General features: G+C 50.3%; 1 protein-coding gene across 1 annotated transcript in view; it reads left to right on the top strand.

The window, feature by feature from the left end:
- Positions 1-11,962, top strand: part of SNX30 (sorting nexin family member 30) — a 103,467-nt gene extending 91,505 nt beyond the window's left edge. The window contains exons 7-9 of the mRNA XM_068974524.1: positions 93-179; positions 7,892-8,044; positions 11,629-11,962. Coding sequence (XP_068830625.1) covers positions 93-179; positions 7,892-8,044; positions 11,629-11,688 — 300 coding nt within the window. The 3' untranslated portion in view covers positions 11,689-11,962. The remainder of the gene's footprint in view (positions 1-92; positions 180-7,891; positions 8,045-11,628) is intronic.
- Positions 11,963-15,147: the final 3,185 nt, after the last annotated feature.

A 15,147-nucleotide genomic window follows, 5' to 3' on the forward strand; every position in this document is an offset into this window, starting at 1 on the left:
AGACCACCCTAGGAACGTGTGGCGGTGGCTTGGGCAGGTGCGGGGCGCAGAAGCAGTGGGTGTGCTCACGCTCCCCTTTCTCCCGCCCACAGAGCGTGCTGAAGAAGAGGGACCAAGTGCAAGCCGAGTACGAAGCCAAACTGGAAGCCGTGGCTCTGAGGAAGGAAGAGCGGCCCAAGGTCAGGGGAACCCCTGGGGCGGGCAGGCTGTGCCACCCCACAGCTGTACCAGGCGAATTCATGTCCCTTGATCGGTATGACCAAAGTGACCAGTGCCAGCTGGGTGGGGTTGATGCTGTTCTTTTCCTCCCTTTTATGTCCGATGTACATTGAGGGGTTGAGCTTTTTCTTACTGTGTCCTGGGTTTTTTTTTTTTTTTTTTTTGAGGTTTCCAGCTCCGCGATTCAGAGGCAGTTCCCATCTATGAAATGGGACTGAGGAGAAAGGAGGACAGTCTAGATCAGTGTTCTCAAAACTGTAACCCACCCAAAAGCAGAGAAGCCGAGAGGTACACTGTTAAAATGCTGTGTGCCCAGCCACCCTTTGCCTGTAGCTGCCGGTCCCGCTGACTAGCTCCAAGCCGCTCCTCTGATTTTCTGGAACACGGTGCAGCCTGCTGAGCCCGCATCTCAGTCTCATTTAAAAGAATGACAAGGGATACTGTATTTAAAAATCTCACTCTTGACAATTTAGCTTCTAAATATAAGTACAGAAGTCACTTTTCCTGGCAAGGGATGGAAGGAGAGACAAGAAGTTCTGCCACTAGCCCAGCTTGGAAGCTGAAAATCCTGTGTTTAAAAGATGTCACTTAAATGGTTCTATCAGCTGTCCTACCTACCCAGCACCCAGTGCAAGCTTTCTCAGAAACTGGTCTTTTGGTAGCTGTTCAGCCCAATTTGGGAGGGCGCCTTACCACGGACAGGAACTAGAGGGTATGAGTAATAGGCTGAACTGGCTGCCTGCGGGTCACACCCACCTGGGAGCAGCGGAAGCTGCTGTTTCTGGCTCCCACGTTCCACCCAGCTAAGCTGTGGGGCTCGGGCCTCGTGCTGTGCCCTTTGTGCCGGCCTGGGTGAAATCTTGGGTGTTGAAATCTTCCTGCTGCTGTTGCCCTCACTTCCCTGGAGCATCACTCCCTCACCCATCTGACTCATTCTCTTGGCCACAAGAGTTCTTCCAAGAGGGGGAAGGGTTTCTTTCCAATCTGGAGGTTCCAAACATTCCCACACCCTAAGCACAGCGTCGAAGGGGGCGGGGGGAGGGCGCAGTGTCTGTCTTCCCTCTGTTTTGTGGGATTCTGAACCACTCCAAAGTGAACTTGCTTCTCGTATAGCAATGGTGATATTTAACAAAGCAGGTAAGTGTAATCAACAGCGGGGTCAGCTGAAGTTGTGTCTCCAGTTTGGGGTCTGGGGCAGCCGCTGCTTTGGTGGACCGTGGAGGGCTTGGTTGGCGGCCTGTTCAATCAACCACCGCTTGGTAGACGGAGCCCAGGCTTGGAATCAGATGGCCCTGGGTTTGAATCCTCACTCTGTCCCCAGCCTCTGTGGGATTCATCCATGAGATTGCTGTGAAGATGGGAGAATCAGTCGAGTGTCTGATGCAGTAACAGATGCTGTGCTGGTGGGTCCTCTGTTGTCCAGACTGGCTCCGCATTGCCTCTAGTAGGAGTGCTGAACGAGAGCTTCGTTTTCTAGGTTTGTTGGCCACTTTTTTTTTTTAATTATTAATTTTTTTTTTTTTTCTGAGTGCCGTGTTGGGGGCAATGTTTCCTTGTGTCCCAAAGTGTTCCCTGCGTCCCCACGCCTCCCAGATGTCTATAGCAACAGAGAGACAGCTGCTGTGGGAAATGAGTAGCTTAAGGTTTGGCTGTGTTCTGTTTAGTGTCTTATGTTTGAGCTTCACTTTCCAGAGCTGCTGTTGGTGAGAAAAGAGCCAGGCTTTCAGGAAGTGGGTCAGGGCTGATGTTCCCCCAGGACTCAACAGGCTCTACTGTTGGTAACTGTCGTGGGAACAAGACTGCTCACAGGTCCATCCCAGGGCTGCAGGCAAGGAAAGGACTCCCACCCAAAGACGGGGGGTTCTCACAGGGAGGCTGGGGTCTGGGCTGGAAAACAGAAGATCTGCGGGAGTCTGGGGGCTGACTTCCTTTTGAGTCTTGAAAGGTTGCTCTGAAGAGTGAGGCAAAGTTGATTTTATGTGAAGCCAAGAAGAGGTGTTGAAAACTGACCACTTCTTTGTAACCCAGCGGAAGGGGTTGGCCTCTTGGGTCTCAGTGTCCCTCACTGGGATTTCACAGGGGAGTGGATGCCTTTGGACAGAGGGCTGAGCCCTGTGACTCCGGCTGTTGGCCAGGTGGATGGGGAGCCCGGTGGCTGCGGCTTCTTGGCATGTGCTGTGCTGGAGGCAGGCAGTAATGAGGCCTCTGGAATGGAGGGAAAATGTTTGTATTGTAAAATTTAAAGATTGCTGTGGTTTTAGGTGAAGGAAAGTCCACAGACCCTGAGGTGGTTTATTCTCAGGCAAGTGGAGCTTTGATTGTGCAGACTCAGCTTCCTTATTTTAATTTTGATTTTAATTTGGAGAAATGAAAGGCTCTGAGCAGGGAGGGAGCTGGCTGCTTTTTGCTGCCTCTGTCAGGACCTCGGACTTAGGGAAATCTGAGAATTTGCCCTTCCTTAGAAGCTATCAAAGGGATGCTATCAAAGCTATTAGTGGAAACAGAGGGGGCCCAAGGAATTGCATTTAAAACTGGTCAGCAAGCATGCACACTCTAATGTGGACTCCTGTGAGGGGAAACCCCAGGAGACCAGGCACATTGTATTCTGCATTTGATTCTCTACAAATGCTTATATAGTCACATGTTGATTCAAAAAATTTAAAAAGGGATGCCAAGAGAGAATGTTTTATGAAAGGTTCAAAGAAAAAGAGGGGCTGTTTCAGGCCCCGACCCACTGAAGCCTGGTACTGGATCCTTCCAGAGGCTGTTGGAAGTGGGTAGCACCATCGTGGGTGGAGGCGTGTGGTGCGACTGAGGTGGATGGAGCAGAAGGCTAGATGTGCGCTTCTCAGGGTGAGCAAGGGTGAGGAGGGGAGGGAGCGCTCGAGGCCACTTGGGCGAGCCTCTCAAAGGCGGTGGACCTTTACAAATTCTTAGAACCACCAGAATGGTGAACATTCTGGAATGAAGGGGATATGGCAGTGGGTAGCAAGAACTCCAGTTCTGAAATAGCAGCTAGAGACAGGGGGACTTCTGAATATGGAGCTTCCGTAGGCCTGAGAGTTCTGCAGGAGTATCTGCTGTTTCCAGATACTTCTGGTGAGTGAGGAGAGGCGCGCCTGATGACTCCCAGTTCTCTCCACAGGAGCCGTGACCTCAGCCTGGTTTAGGAAGCCAGAGTAACCCACCACAGCAGGGCAGGGCTCTGGCACCTCCGTTGTTTAATTCCAACAACAGCCTTCTATCAGTGCGGTTCCCACCTTACAGATGAGCAGCCAGGGCTCAGGGGACCTATGTGACCCACCCACGAAAGCTCAGACATGGTGGAGCTGGAATTGGACCCCCGATATGTCTGGTTCCCAAGCTGGAGCCCTTTATCCCCACTGCGAGGGCTTGCAGCAACCTTTGCTTCATTGAGGGGGAGACTTCCTGCTTTTGGAAGATGTGTGGCTGACGCTGGAGGGACTGGCGGGGAGAACCTGGGCCTGCCCGTCCATTCAGCCATCACGCATGTGAGCCCAGGGCTCCTCTCTCCTCAGTGTCCGCTCTCCACACATCTTGGGTGCTCACTTTTCCCTCCTCACCAGCCATTCTCTGAAGTTTGCATCTTTTTTTCTATTTTTTTTTTTTTAAGCATTCTTACTGAATATTTGCCAAATTCAGTAGCCTCTTCTCAAACTTTACCCTGCCTCAGTGTTTTCTCAACTTCTCTTCCATCTCACAGGTCACATAGAAAATGAAAATATTTGTATGGAACATTGGGATTGAAGACCAGATTGCTTGAAACTGGAGGTGGCCAGCTCTGACTTCCTCGGGGCCTGGGGGGACCAGTATTGCTGTCGTTCACACGGCGCCAGTTAGGAAGCTCTGCCCGTTTTTCAGTTAGCAGCATGTGACTGAGAAGACACACCTGTCTCGAATTGACTCTGTCCTTGGTCTGGCACCTGTCCCCCAGCAGCCACGAGTCCCCTCTCCCCGCCTAGTACTGGGGTCATGTCTGCCTTATGTAATCTTTGAGGACTTTATTAACCCACTGTCATCATGGGAACAGATAATATGATGTCTCCAGCCTACCTCTGAGAAGAACACTTAGAGATTTATATGTAGGGCCGAGCAATGCCTGTTTCATGGAAAGAGCTCGGTGATATGTTTCTCAGTGAATGCTGTGTGGACTCACATTCCCGCTCTGCTCTCTAACACAGATATATGCTTTATCTGATCCTGTGTTACCCTTCCCCCTCCACTCCATAACTCATATCCTGTAATGGAACTTCTCGTGAGAGTTAGGGGAACCAATATGGAGAATGCAGCCTTGTCCTCTCTTCAGAAATTTTGGTCTCACGAGGTCTTATCTGGGACTTCCCAGGTGGCTCAGTGGTGAAGAACCTGCCCGTGCAGGAGGCAGGGGAGATGCAGGTTTGATCCCTGGGTTGGGACGATTCCCTTGGGAAGGAAATAGCAACCCTCTCCAGTATTCTTGCCAGGATAATCCCATAAACAGAATACAATCCACGGAGTCATGAAAGAGTTGTACCTGACTTAGCAACTAAATAACAGCGAAGTCTTATCTGGAGACTTTTTTGTCCTTCTTGGTAGGTTGTGAACAGCAGCACCCAACCATTAGCATTAGATATTTCCATCTGTAACCCCTCCAGACAATACCTCTAAGAGTACCTCAGTCAAAAAAATCAAAACTCTGAGATAAGAGGGAATGCTGGTTGTTGCTCATGGGTAAATTGAGACATCATCCAGAAAGGAACAAAAATGAGAGGAAAACAAGCCCCAGTGGCCCTCCTCTCCATAACGTTGGGCAATTCAGTAGCTGGTTACTTCAGAGTACAGCTCACCTCTTAACACAAGATTGCTGTTATTCCCTTCTTTTTAGCTCGCACTCCCCCCGCCGCCTCCATCCTTGCGCTTCTGTGGCTCTGCTCTCTCTGACTTGTTTCCTGCTTCTGTGTCCAGGCTTCTTAATAACTTTTGCCAGCTCCTCGAGTAACCCTGCGCATGTGGGTCCTTCCATGAGTTCTGTTCTCTGCCAGCTGGGGTTCTCTCTCTCTCTCTCTCTCTCTGTCTTTGGGGGTGTGTGGCCTGTGAGCCATTCCTGAGGTGGCTCCAGGGGTTGTCTCACCTCTCGTCACTTGTCTGTCCCCTGGAGTCACAGGTCCCCACTTCCACCATCTTTTTTTTAATACTCGTTTGGCTGGGTCTTAGTTGTAGCACGTGGGATCTCTTGCCAGGTCATGTGGGATGCTTTCTTGCAGTACATGGGCTCTCTAGTTGTGGGGTGCAGGCTTAGTTGCTCCTCGGCATGTAGGATCTTAGTTCCTGGACCAGGGGTTGAACCCACATCCTGCGTTGCAAGGTGAACTCCCCACTGTAACACTGGGGAAGTCCCTCCATCTTCTGCTAGGTGTCGCCTCAGTGGTATTCCTCCCCTCTCCCGCATACACGTTGTCCTCAGTCTCCAGCTCCTCCTCACAGTGTGCGAGTCACAGGCTCCGAGTGAAGTGAAAGCACGTGAACCATCTGTCCAGCCATGTTTGTTTTCTTTCCGCCTCGACTCTGGGAGACTTGAGACAAGATCTGCCTGCTGAGACCTAAGCACTTTCATGTCCCCTCTGTGCCCCGTGTGGAGTATGTTGGGAGAATGATAAGCTAAAAACATTTCCCACACTGAGGCTCGGTCAGCCATACAGTCCAGAGCTTCCATCCCCAGACCAGACCGAGGAATCTTTCCTAGGCGAGCACTCCCTGGAATCAGAGAGCCTGCCCGCCTCTTCTCACTGTGTCTGGGAAGTCTTCCTTTCAGAGCTTGGCTTTCCTCCTTGCTGCCGCAGTTTTGTTAAGCAAACAGGATGTTGTTTCTGGACACTTTTCCCCAGATACTATAGTTAGCAGTGGTCGCAAGAGGAATAAGGGAAGTGGACTGTGCCTCCCGGGAGGGCGGGGAGGCCAGGCCTGGTTTGCTGGGTGGAGGCTGGTTCCCAGGATGTTTGCCAGGGATGCTCTGCAGACTTTGCAAAGTCAGGCAATATTGTTTTTACTTCAGTTTCCCCCAAGGTGGCCAACAGTAACAGGTGAATCAGCAGGGAAAGGCAAAAGTGACTTCAGTTCTGGCATCAGAAGATAAAAATCGAGTCCTTTTTAAAATTTCCTCCAGGAATATAAGTGCTTTAGAGGACACTCACCCTGGCCCTTAAAAGTTCCTCACTTGTTTTGTTTTGTTTTGCTGAGTAACTTGCAGGATCTTAGTTCCCCAATCAGGAATTGAATCTGAGCCCACAGCAGTGAAAGCATGGACCATCAGTGCCCTAATCACTGGACCATCAGGGAATCCCCCAAATTTCTTTTCTTTTCAGTTGCCTAGGATACCTTTCTATATCTTCTTCTCTCACTCATCCTCGTCTCTCCCAGGGTAGTTTCCATGCCAGGCAACACTTGAATTCCCTCTCCTGGGTGGCTTCCCTTCCCCTGCTCTTGTATACTTCAGCCATGGCCAAGTGCCCTCAGCACTTTGGAAACCCTGAAGGAGTCAACTTCCCCAGGCTTGGCCTTGTTTCTGGGCTCCTTGCCCATAATGTCGGGGTATAAAACTTCCCCGGTTGGTAGAGATTGACCTTGATGGTTACATTTGGGATCAGAGGCCCCAGCACACAAAATGTACAAGGCCTCACTTGTTTTGGGAAAACATTTGGTAGGTGACTGTGTGACCCAGCTTTGGGCAGGTTGCCTCCCTGCCCCGAACCCCCTGGCCACCATCAAAGTCCAGTGGAGCCTCTTGAGTTAGGAGAGAAGCCAGCCAGCTTTATGTTTTGGGTACCAGGGTTACCATTTCCCATTACCTTCTTATAATATTGGGTGTTTTCTTTCCAACTATACTGGAACTATACTACAAGCTATCTACACCCAACAATATTGGGTGTAGAGTGGGTGAAACTCACCAAAGCAAAGTGAAAGTTGTGAAATTCAGGCAACCTAGTTCTGTTTTTGAGAAAGTCTTCCAAACTTCCTTAAGGAAAACTAGAACTAGCTTGCTGTATATTTCTTCTTTGAATTTCGTGGTTTATGGCATGCATAAACACCTTGCCTTCCATTCTCCCCAGAATTACCCAGTTTTGACTCTTTATATTTGATTATCTGCTATCTGAGAGTGCATGGATAAGTCTCCAGCTGATTTGTAAAGTGGGCAATTGTCGTCTTCTTGCAGCGAATTATCTGGCTAATGAGAAACGTCACGGGTAATGGGACAGTTCATATGATGTGAAAACACTGATTTTCTTCTTTCAGTATGGGGCATGGGAGAATAGCAAGGCAGTGCCAAACACTCACAAAGCCTACATACCCTTTCACTTATAGATGGGTAACTCCTAAAAAACAAAAGACAGATGACTCTGAATCACAGCGTTTCTTCTTCCTGTTTGTAAACAGGCAGGTGTTTCCCCCATGAGTCACTGTTTAACTTGGATGGGTTTAAAAATTTGGGTCAGGGATGGCACTTTTCAGAATTCCTTTTTTTCACTTGGAAACCCAAGGCTATGCCTGCACCTCCAGAGGAGGGAATGTGTTCGTGGCATTATAAGGCAGTAATCTGGCCTCTCACAAACATGAACCCGGGGCATGAGGTCCTTGTTATACATACAGAGCTCTCATGTACGCATTCCCCTTCCAGGTCCCAGCAGATGTGGAGAAGTGTCAGGATCGGATGGAGTGTTTCAACGCTGATCTGAAAGCCGACATGGAGAGGTGGCAGAACAACAAGAGACAGGACTTTCGGCAGCTGCTCATGGGAATGGCCGACAAGAACATCCAGTATTACGAGAAGGTAAGGAGCTGATGATGAGACGACAGTCCTCCCCTTAATAGCCAGAGCCTCTGGTCAGGGCCTGCCAGAAGTCCGGAAGGATCCTGCCAGGCCCATCTCCTTCCTTTAATTTACGTGTTTAGTCTTAGTGAACCCCGTGTGTCCTCGCCCTGCCTCTGCTAGATGTGGTGCTGGGTTTGGAACCGGGGGCCCCCCTCAGGTGCCCACAGGGGTTTCGCTTGCACACCCTGCTGATGAAACTGGTTTTACCCTCCAAGCCCTCTGGTTCTTCTAGCAGCTGCCTGCCAGTCAGGCCTGTGGCGCATGGATGCCCCCAGTTGATGGAGGCTCTGGGGCCTGTCAGGCTGCTCTGGTTCTGCACCCAGGGATTCTTTGCATTTATTCTTCTGTGGATCCCTTTGGTCATCTGGTGAAGACACTCCTTATTAGAACACTATTTGTTTTTTAAAATAGACTTTAAAATACTGTTTTTAAATACCTAATACAAAAGGATATAGGATTACAAAGGAAAACTATTAACACTGAAAAACAATTTTTTTTCACGAGTCCCTTGATCTGTGGACTTCATGTTAAGCACCCCCAACACACACACACAGGCTTGACTGTCATCAAGCTGCAGCTGAATATCCTCAGTCAAGGTTTGCCCCTAGCACATCCAACTCTAGAGCATGGTTGCTAATGAATCCTAATATTTCTTAAAAGCTTAATGAAGATGAAGAATGGCCCAGTCGTAATTCAACAAGTAACCTGTAGACTTGAAATCAAGCTGGACAACCGTTAACTCAGCTACTCCCACCACAATTCTAGAAACATGTCCTCGGCCCAAACTGGAGGAATCCATCTCCTTCAAAAACATTGATGCTCTGGCTGCTGTGCAGAGGCAGGGTGTCTGTGTCTTAGTTTGGAGGAGGGTTAAGGGAAAAAGTCATGGAATGGCCCTTGCCTGCCAGGTCGAGGATGGACTGCTTCAGGGAGGGGCAGGGGCCGTCCTCCTTTCCTCGGTACCTTTCTTCTGGACGCTCACTGTGTGTCTGAGTTGACGTTGGGCTGGATGCTTTGCATATGTCAGCTTGCTAAATTTAAACTTAACCTTGACCATAACACTGTGACGTGGGTTTTAGAGGCCCTCAATTTAAAGCTGAAGATGTGGAAGCTCAGTAAGGTTTTAAAACTCTGCCCAAGGTCACACAACTTGTGAATGACTGAAGTAGGGTCAGAGTTGGCTCCACTGGGTCCACAGGTCTGAGGATTCCCATGCACTATCAGTGAGGGGGACAGTCCTGCCTGCCCACAGGTAGAAAGATCATTCCGGGTGCTGCCAAGGCTTCATTCCTCTGCTGACTGGGCCATTAGGCGGGGTGCCTCTCTCTGCCTTTGTTTCTTCATCTCTAAAATGGGAGTGATCCTTCTCCACTGAATGATGGTGAAGAAACACTGAAATGATGCCAGATCACCTAGAATGTGCCTGGCGTGTGGTTGATGCGCAGTGAATGGGGCTTCCATCCCTCCCTCCCTCCCACCCTCACTGTCCCCCACCTTCCCACTGCACCAGGGCCGACTCAGCTGATGTCCCCTCCTCTTCTTGGTGATTAATTCCAGTGTTCCCAGGGCCCAGATCTCAAACCCAGGGCCTTTATCTGTGTCCTCCCACTATACCGCAAACAGGGCCCCTGCCTTGGGGCCTCGTCTTGGCAGATGCTTTCTGTGTACTATCTGTGTACCTGGTTCCTTGTACACATCAATACACAGAGCAGCCGGACTCCTGCCATTCAGTTCAGTTCAGTCGCTCAGTCGCGTCTGACTCTTTGCGACCCCATGAATCGCAGCACACCAGGCCTCCCTGTCCATCACCAACTCCCAGAGTTCACTCAGACTCATGTCCCTTGAGTTGGTGATGCCATCTCCTCCTCTGTCGTCCCCTTCTCTTCCTGCCCCCAATCCCTCCCAACATCAGAGTATTTTCCAGTGAGTCAACTCTTCGCATGAGGTGGCCAAAGTATTGGAGTTTCAGCTTTAGCTATCAGTCCTTCCAATAAGGTCCCCTTGTCTAGTGGTAAGTGAAAGGAAAAGTCACGTCCTACTCTTTGCAACCTTATGGACCATACAGTCCATGGACTTCTCTAGGCAAGAATACTGAAGTGGGTAGCCTTTCCTTTCTCCAGGGGATCTTTCCAACCCAGGAATCAAACCCAGGTTTCCCACATTGCCAGTGGACTCTTTACCAGCTGAGCCACAAGGGAAGCCCAAGAATACTCAAGTGGGTAGCCTATCCCTTCTCCAGCGGATCTTCCCGACCCAGGAATTGAACTGGGGTCTCCTGCATTGTAGGCAGATTCTTTACCAATTGAGCTATCAGGAAAGCCCCTGTCTAGTGGAGGAGACACGTTAATCCAAGAATACCACCTCTTCAGAGAGATGCAGGCCCTCCAGGAAAAGAACAGAAAGCTGGGAGAAAAGTTGAGGGAGGCATCATTCAGATCAGGATGGAAGGGGCAAGCAGAGTGGGCAGGAAAGGCCAGTCTGAGGACACAACTTTTAACCTGAGTCACAGAGACAAAGAACAAGTATTCCAGGCAAAGGGAGCAACATATGTAAGGGTCCTGGGGTGGGGAAAAGCTTGAGCATCTGGCCAGTATTTCACTTGGTAAAGAAAGCTCATATTTAGTTGGTTCATTTGTATTGTTTGAATTTTTTTGCAGTGAAAATGTTTCCATGTAATAGTTGTATAATAAAATATATTTTTAAAATGCTAAAAAGGGAAGAAAGCAAGCAGGCAAGCTGGTATGGGCTTGGTCCCCATCACTGACATAGAACCTTCCAAATGAGAGATGATGGCAGAGGTCGAGAGCGGGACCCAGGATGCCACGGACCCCGCTCTGGGTCTCTCTCTGACAGCAAGTTCCTTGAGGCTCCCCAGGCCTCCTTCTGTAGGGTAGGGTCTGAGTCCAGCTTCTCCAGCTTCAGAGTCACCAAGGAAGGAAGCGGTGAGCCATCCACCACTCATTCCCCCGGCTTGCCTTGGGATGTGTGTCTCCTTGGAGATGTGTGTCTCCTCCTCCCCAGTGACTCAGCACAAAGTCCTGCTTCACCCCGGTGCTGCCTCTCAGGAAGGCCTTGTGTAGTTCTCCACCTCAGATGCAAGGTGGCTGGACGAGAGCGCCCCGAGTCACACGTCTGGCCCATTCCAAGATGGTTTCTACCTCCCACCCACACCTGGAGCAGTGTCTCCACCCCAGATAGGAAGCTGGGGCCTCACCAAGGGTTTGCAGCCTGCCTCTCTCTTCTGCTTTTGAAAGGGAGGGGATTTCTTTCGGTGAGTACCTTTCCACTCACTGGGATGAGCTTTACAGATAGTTCATTTAGGCTTCGTAGAGACATTGCTGTCTCTCACAGAGATGGGGGAGGAGGATGTACTCAAAACAAGCACCCGTTGCCTCCCTTCTTTCTACTAGCTCTGACTAACCCGTGTAGGGCGTCATTAGACAAAGGTGACCCAGCAGGATTGACTGTGGGAGGGTAGCTCACAGCTGACCCTGAGATCTGCCTCTCCACGCTGATGCGCTGTGTGTGTGATGTCATTCCAGTGCCTCATGGCGTGGGAGTCGATCATCCCGCTACTGCAGGAGAAGCAAGAGGCCAAGTAAGCTCCTTCTCGGACCGAGACTCTCCTACCTGCGCAGGGCCTGGCTGCCGCCCCGGAACGTCCCTGCGGTGCCGGACACGCGGCAGCGAGAAAACAGCCGCAGCAGCGTCTCTCCTCGGTGTACTCCTTCCCCTCCCCCTCCCCCGCCTCTGTCCGACAGTTGCTTTCCATGAGTATTTATTCCTTGGTGGAGTCCTTAAAGGGCTGTCGTCATCTCTCGGCGGAAGAAGCGTGCCTCCGTGGTGTGAAGGAACCTGCTCGGTGGGACACTATGAAGATTTGAAACTGAGGGGCACGTCAGCCCTCAGCTGACGTTCTGACATCTCTTTACAGTCCCCGCTCTGGGGCCAGCAGAGTTGCCTGCTGAGGAGGAGAGCCGGTCCTGCTCCGCAAGGCCGTGGGGAAGGCATGAGCAGGAGGCGGCGCTTGCTTTCTGTGGACGCCTGGCCGCTCTGACGTTGGCCTCCACGGGCCTTGACTCGTCTCGGCCTGGAAGGTGGCGTCGGCGCCTCCAGGAAGAGCCCTTAATGTACAGTGGTCTGTGTGGCTCTGAGTGTGGCCTGCTGCCTGCCCGTCACGAGTGACACCTGTGTTACGGTTTCCGGTTCGTGTGGGACCGCTTAAATCGGTGTCTTGGTGCATCCACGCTAGAGCCAGCCAGCCAGCGTCCTTGTCCTTATGCCGATGCCTTGGGAAGTGGAGGGAGCAGTGTTCCCCAAACTCGTTTTCTGACACTAAAATGTAGTAGATTGGGAACTGTTTTATGTAAAATGAAAAAAAAAGGGTGCATTTTTCTCTGTGACGTTCTTCACTGTTCTTTTGCTTGTTAAATGTCATCAGGGTAGAGAGACAGGCCTGCGAGGGGTCATCTGTTGTCTTGAAGTCGGAATAACTCTGAGTTGTTGAGAGTTGCTGAGGTCAGCAGGCGTATACCAAGCCCCACCTCCCGTGTCCACTTTGTGCAATTTGCCTTTACCTCACCAAAAATTGCTAGTTTAATGTTTCCTCCTCTGTCCACTGAACGTTTGGGCAAGCTCTGGGGGAGAGGCTGGCATGTTCTTAGGATACAGTGAAGGTTTGTAAACTCTAGTGTGAATGAATGCTCCACATGAAGTGCTTTAACTTTGCTGTTTCCTAGTCAGAAAGAAGAGCCCGCATCCAGATGGGCCTCGAAGATGACATGTGTGACAGCAAACTCTTTGCTTCTAGTTAAGCTCACATCTCCTCCTGGCTCCATTTGAAGCCTTCAATTCAGACTCTTAACAGGTTTCCTTTTCCAGTGTGTCAACACAAAATAGACAAAAAGGATCTCTTCCTCCAGCTTATTATCTTTCCCCTCTTGAAGTGAAACTACCTATGTTATGTTTGTGTTCTTTCGTCTGTGGCTCATCTCTTTAAAATTACAAATCTGAGCCTCAAATAAGCGGTAGTAGTATTTTGTTTGTTTGTTTGTTTGTTTTAATGAAACAGCTGTGCTGAGACCCTGCTGTGTTTGCAAGTGAACCTGCAAATACTGGTCAGCATGCAACCTCCTGAGGTCACTGCATCCTGCTTCCAGCTGCAGAGTTGATCTTGGGGTAGCCATGGCTGTGATGCTGGTGGGGCAGCCATTGGACAGCCCGGAAGAGTTTGGTTTTGTTTTCATCATGATTGAAAAAGTCATGGTTTAAGGGATAGTTTGTGTGTCAGTTGGTACTTTCGTGCACTGTTAGACCCCGTTCATGCCATTTTAAAATCCTCTGATGTGAATCTTCCATTTGGTACAATTAGAGATGATTCAGTGGAGAAAAAGGGTAAGAAGAGTTCACTGACGCCGAGTGGTGAGTCAGTGTTGCATTCTACCTCTAAACCATCCTGTTGGTGTGGCTGTGGTGGTGCGGGTCCAGCCTGACAGCTTGCTGGTAGAATCGGGGCGTGTATCTGATAGTGGATTGATGGCCTTCTGTGGATATTTGGCAGAAGACACTAGACTGTCCCAGAGGTGAACAAACGTGCGAAGTCTTGCCTGGTGGAACGTATGCTTTAAAAATGTCTGGCATGACGAATGCTTGGGAAGAGCCATGGAAGGAGTTACAGGAAGACGAGACTCTAGTCTGCTGCTACTGGCCAGAGCCAGGGACGTTCCCGTGGGAGGTCAGTTGGGCAAGAAGGCAGCCCTTCAGAAGAAACCCATCAGGTTCCTTGCTGGGATGTATGGAGATAAGTGGGGTACACAGTCATCCTCTTACATGATTGGAGGCAGAAGACTGGTTCTGAAGCATTGCGGGCATCTTGGGCTTCTGTCTTTCTCTGTTTGTGTGGTCCCTCAGTGAAGTGCCTGTACTTTTAAGCCTCCAGGGAGAACTGGAATGAGGCAAACCAACCTCCAGCATGCCACTGTTAGCAGAGCTTGGAGGACCAGGGTACCTTGCAGCCTTCCTTGGAGGAGTGGTTGTTCCAGAAAATGAACCTTTGTCCCTTATTTCTGGCTGGCGTTTGATGAGGTGAGGAGGCTGGCCCAGAAGGCAAGGGATAGTAGGCAGTGGTGGAGGCTCTCCAGCCCTTTGCATCCCCAAGGCCCCCACCATGGAAGGTCCGCAGCCCCAAGCATTCACCTCTTTATCTCCATCATCACAAAGGTGATTCCCCATGAGAAGCGTAACCCAGAGACCTCTGTGCCAAAGACGGCCTCCTGGTTCGTCACCCCATCCTTCATGGCTCCACAAAGTCGTGAATCACCAACTCCTCTCTTGTGTTTATTTTCTGGGAGAGGTTTGCTTCAGGCTGTGTCTTAACCTTAGACACATGTGGACAGGTTGAAACTTGAGTACATGGCCGTGGAGTGGAAAGTCATCCCTGTTGACTGTCCCTGGGCTGGGGAAGTGGAAGGTTCCATTCACCTGAGTTAGAAGTCCAGGCTAGGGCAGAAGAAAGAGCTTGTAGAAACTGAGCGATTTTAGAAATGCAGATGAGGTTGAAGAGAGCAGTGGTGATTTATAGCATTTTAGGGACACTGCTCGTCCTTACCCCGTGCTGGATTGCCAAGAAGGCTGCCAGCTACTGTGCCCAAAGCAAAGAACCTGCTCCTGCTCAGGCCAGGTTCGGGGTTGGGTTTTATCCTCTATTAAGACTTAACAATGATTCCTCAGATAAGTGCGATTGTGGACGTGACTGGCTTGTATTTCACTGTGCTGCTCAGTGAACCCACCACACACCTTTCTTTAGCTGAAATAACAAAACCCAGCACACCTCTAGGGATGGTGGTGAATGTAACCTAAGTATGTCTTCATGCCAAATTTCAGCCACACCCAGAGGGTGTCTTACGTGTTGTTGACTTGAATGTGTTTTCTCAGTCGCCATCCACAGCGGGGGGAATTAAAAGGCACACGTGGCCCTCATTGCTTGCGAGGCTGCCATTTGTGTTGGGACACCAGGCAGTTCAGTCCAGAGAAGGGAACCTGCCATGTGGCTGTCTGCACGT

This window comes from Capricornis sumatraensis, chromosome 6 (genome assembly GCF_032405125.1).
Source record: "Capricornis sumatraensis isolate serow.1 chromosome 6, serow.2, whole genome shotgun sequence".
NCBI classification, from domain to species: Eukaryota; Metazoa; Chordata; class Mammalia; order Artiodactyla; family Bovidae; genus Capricornis; species Capricornis sumatraensis.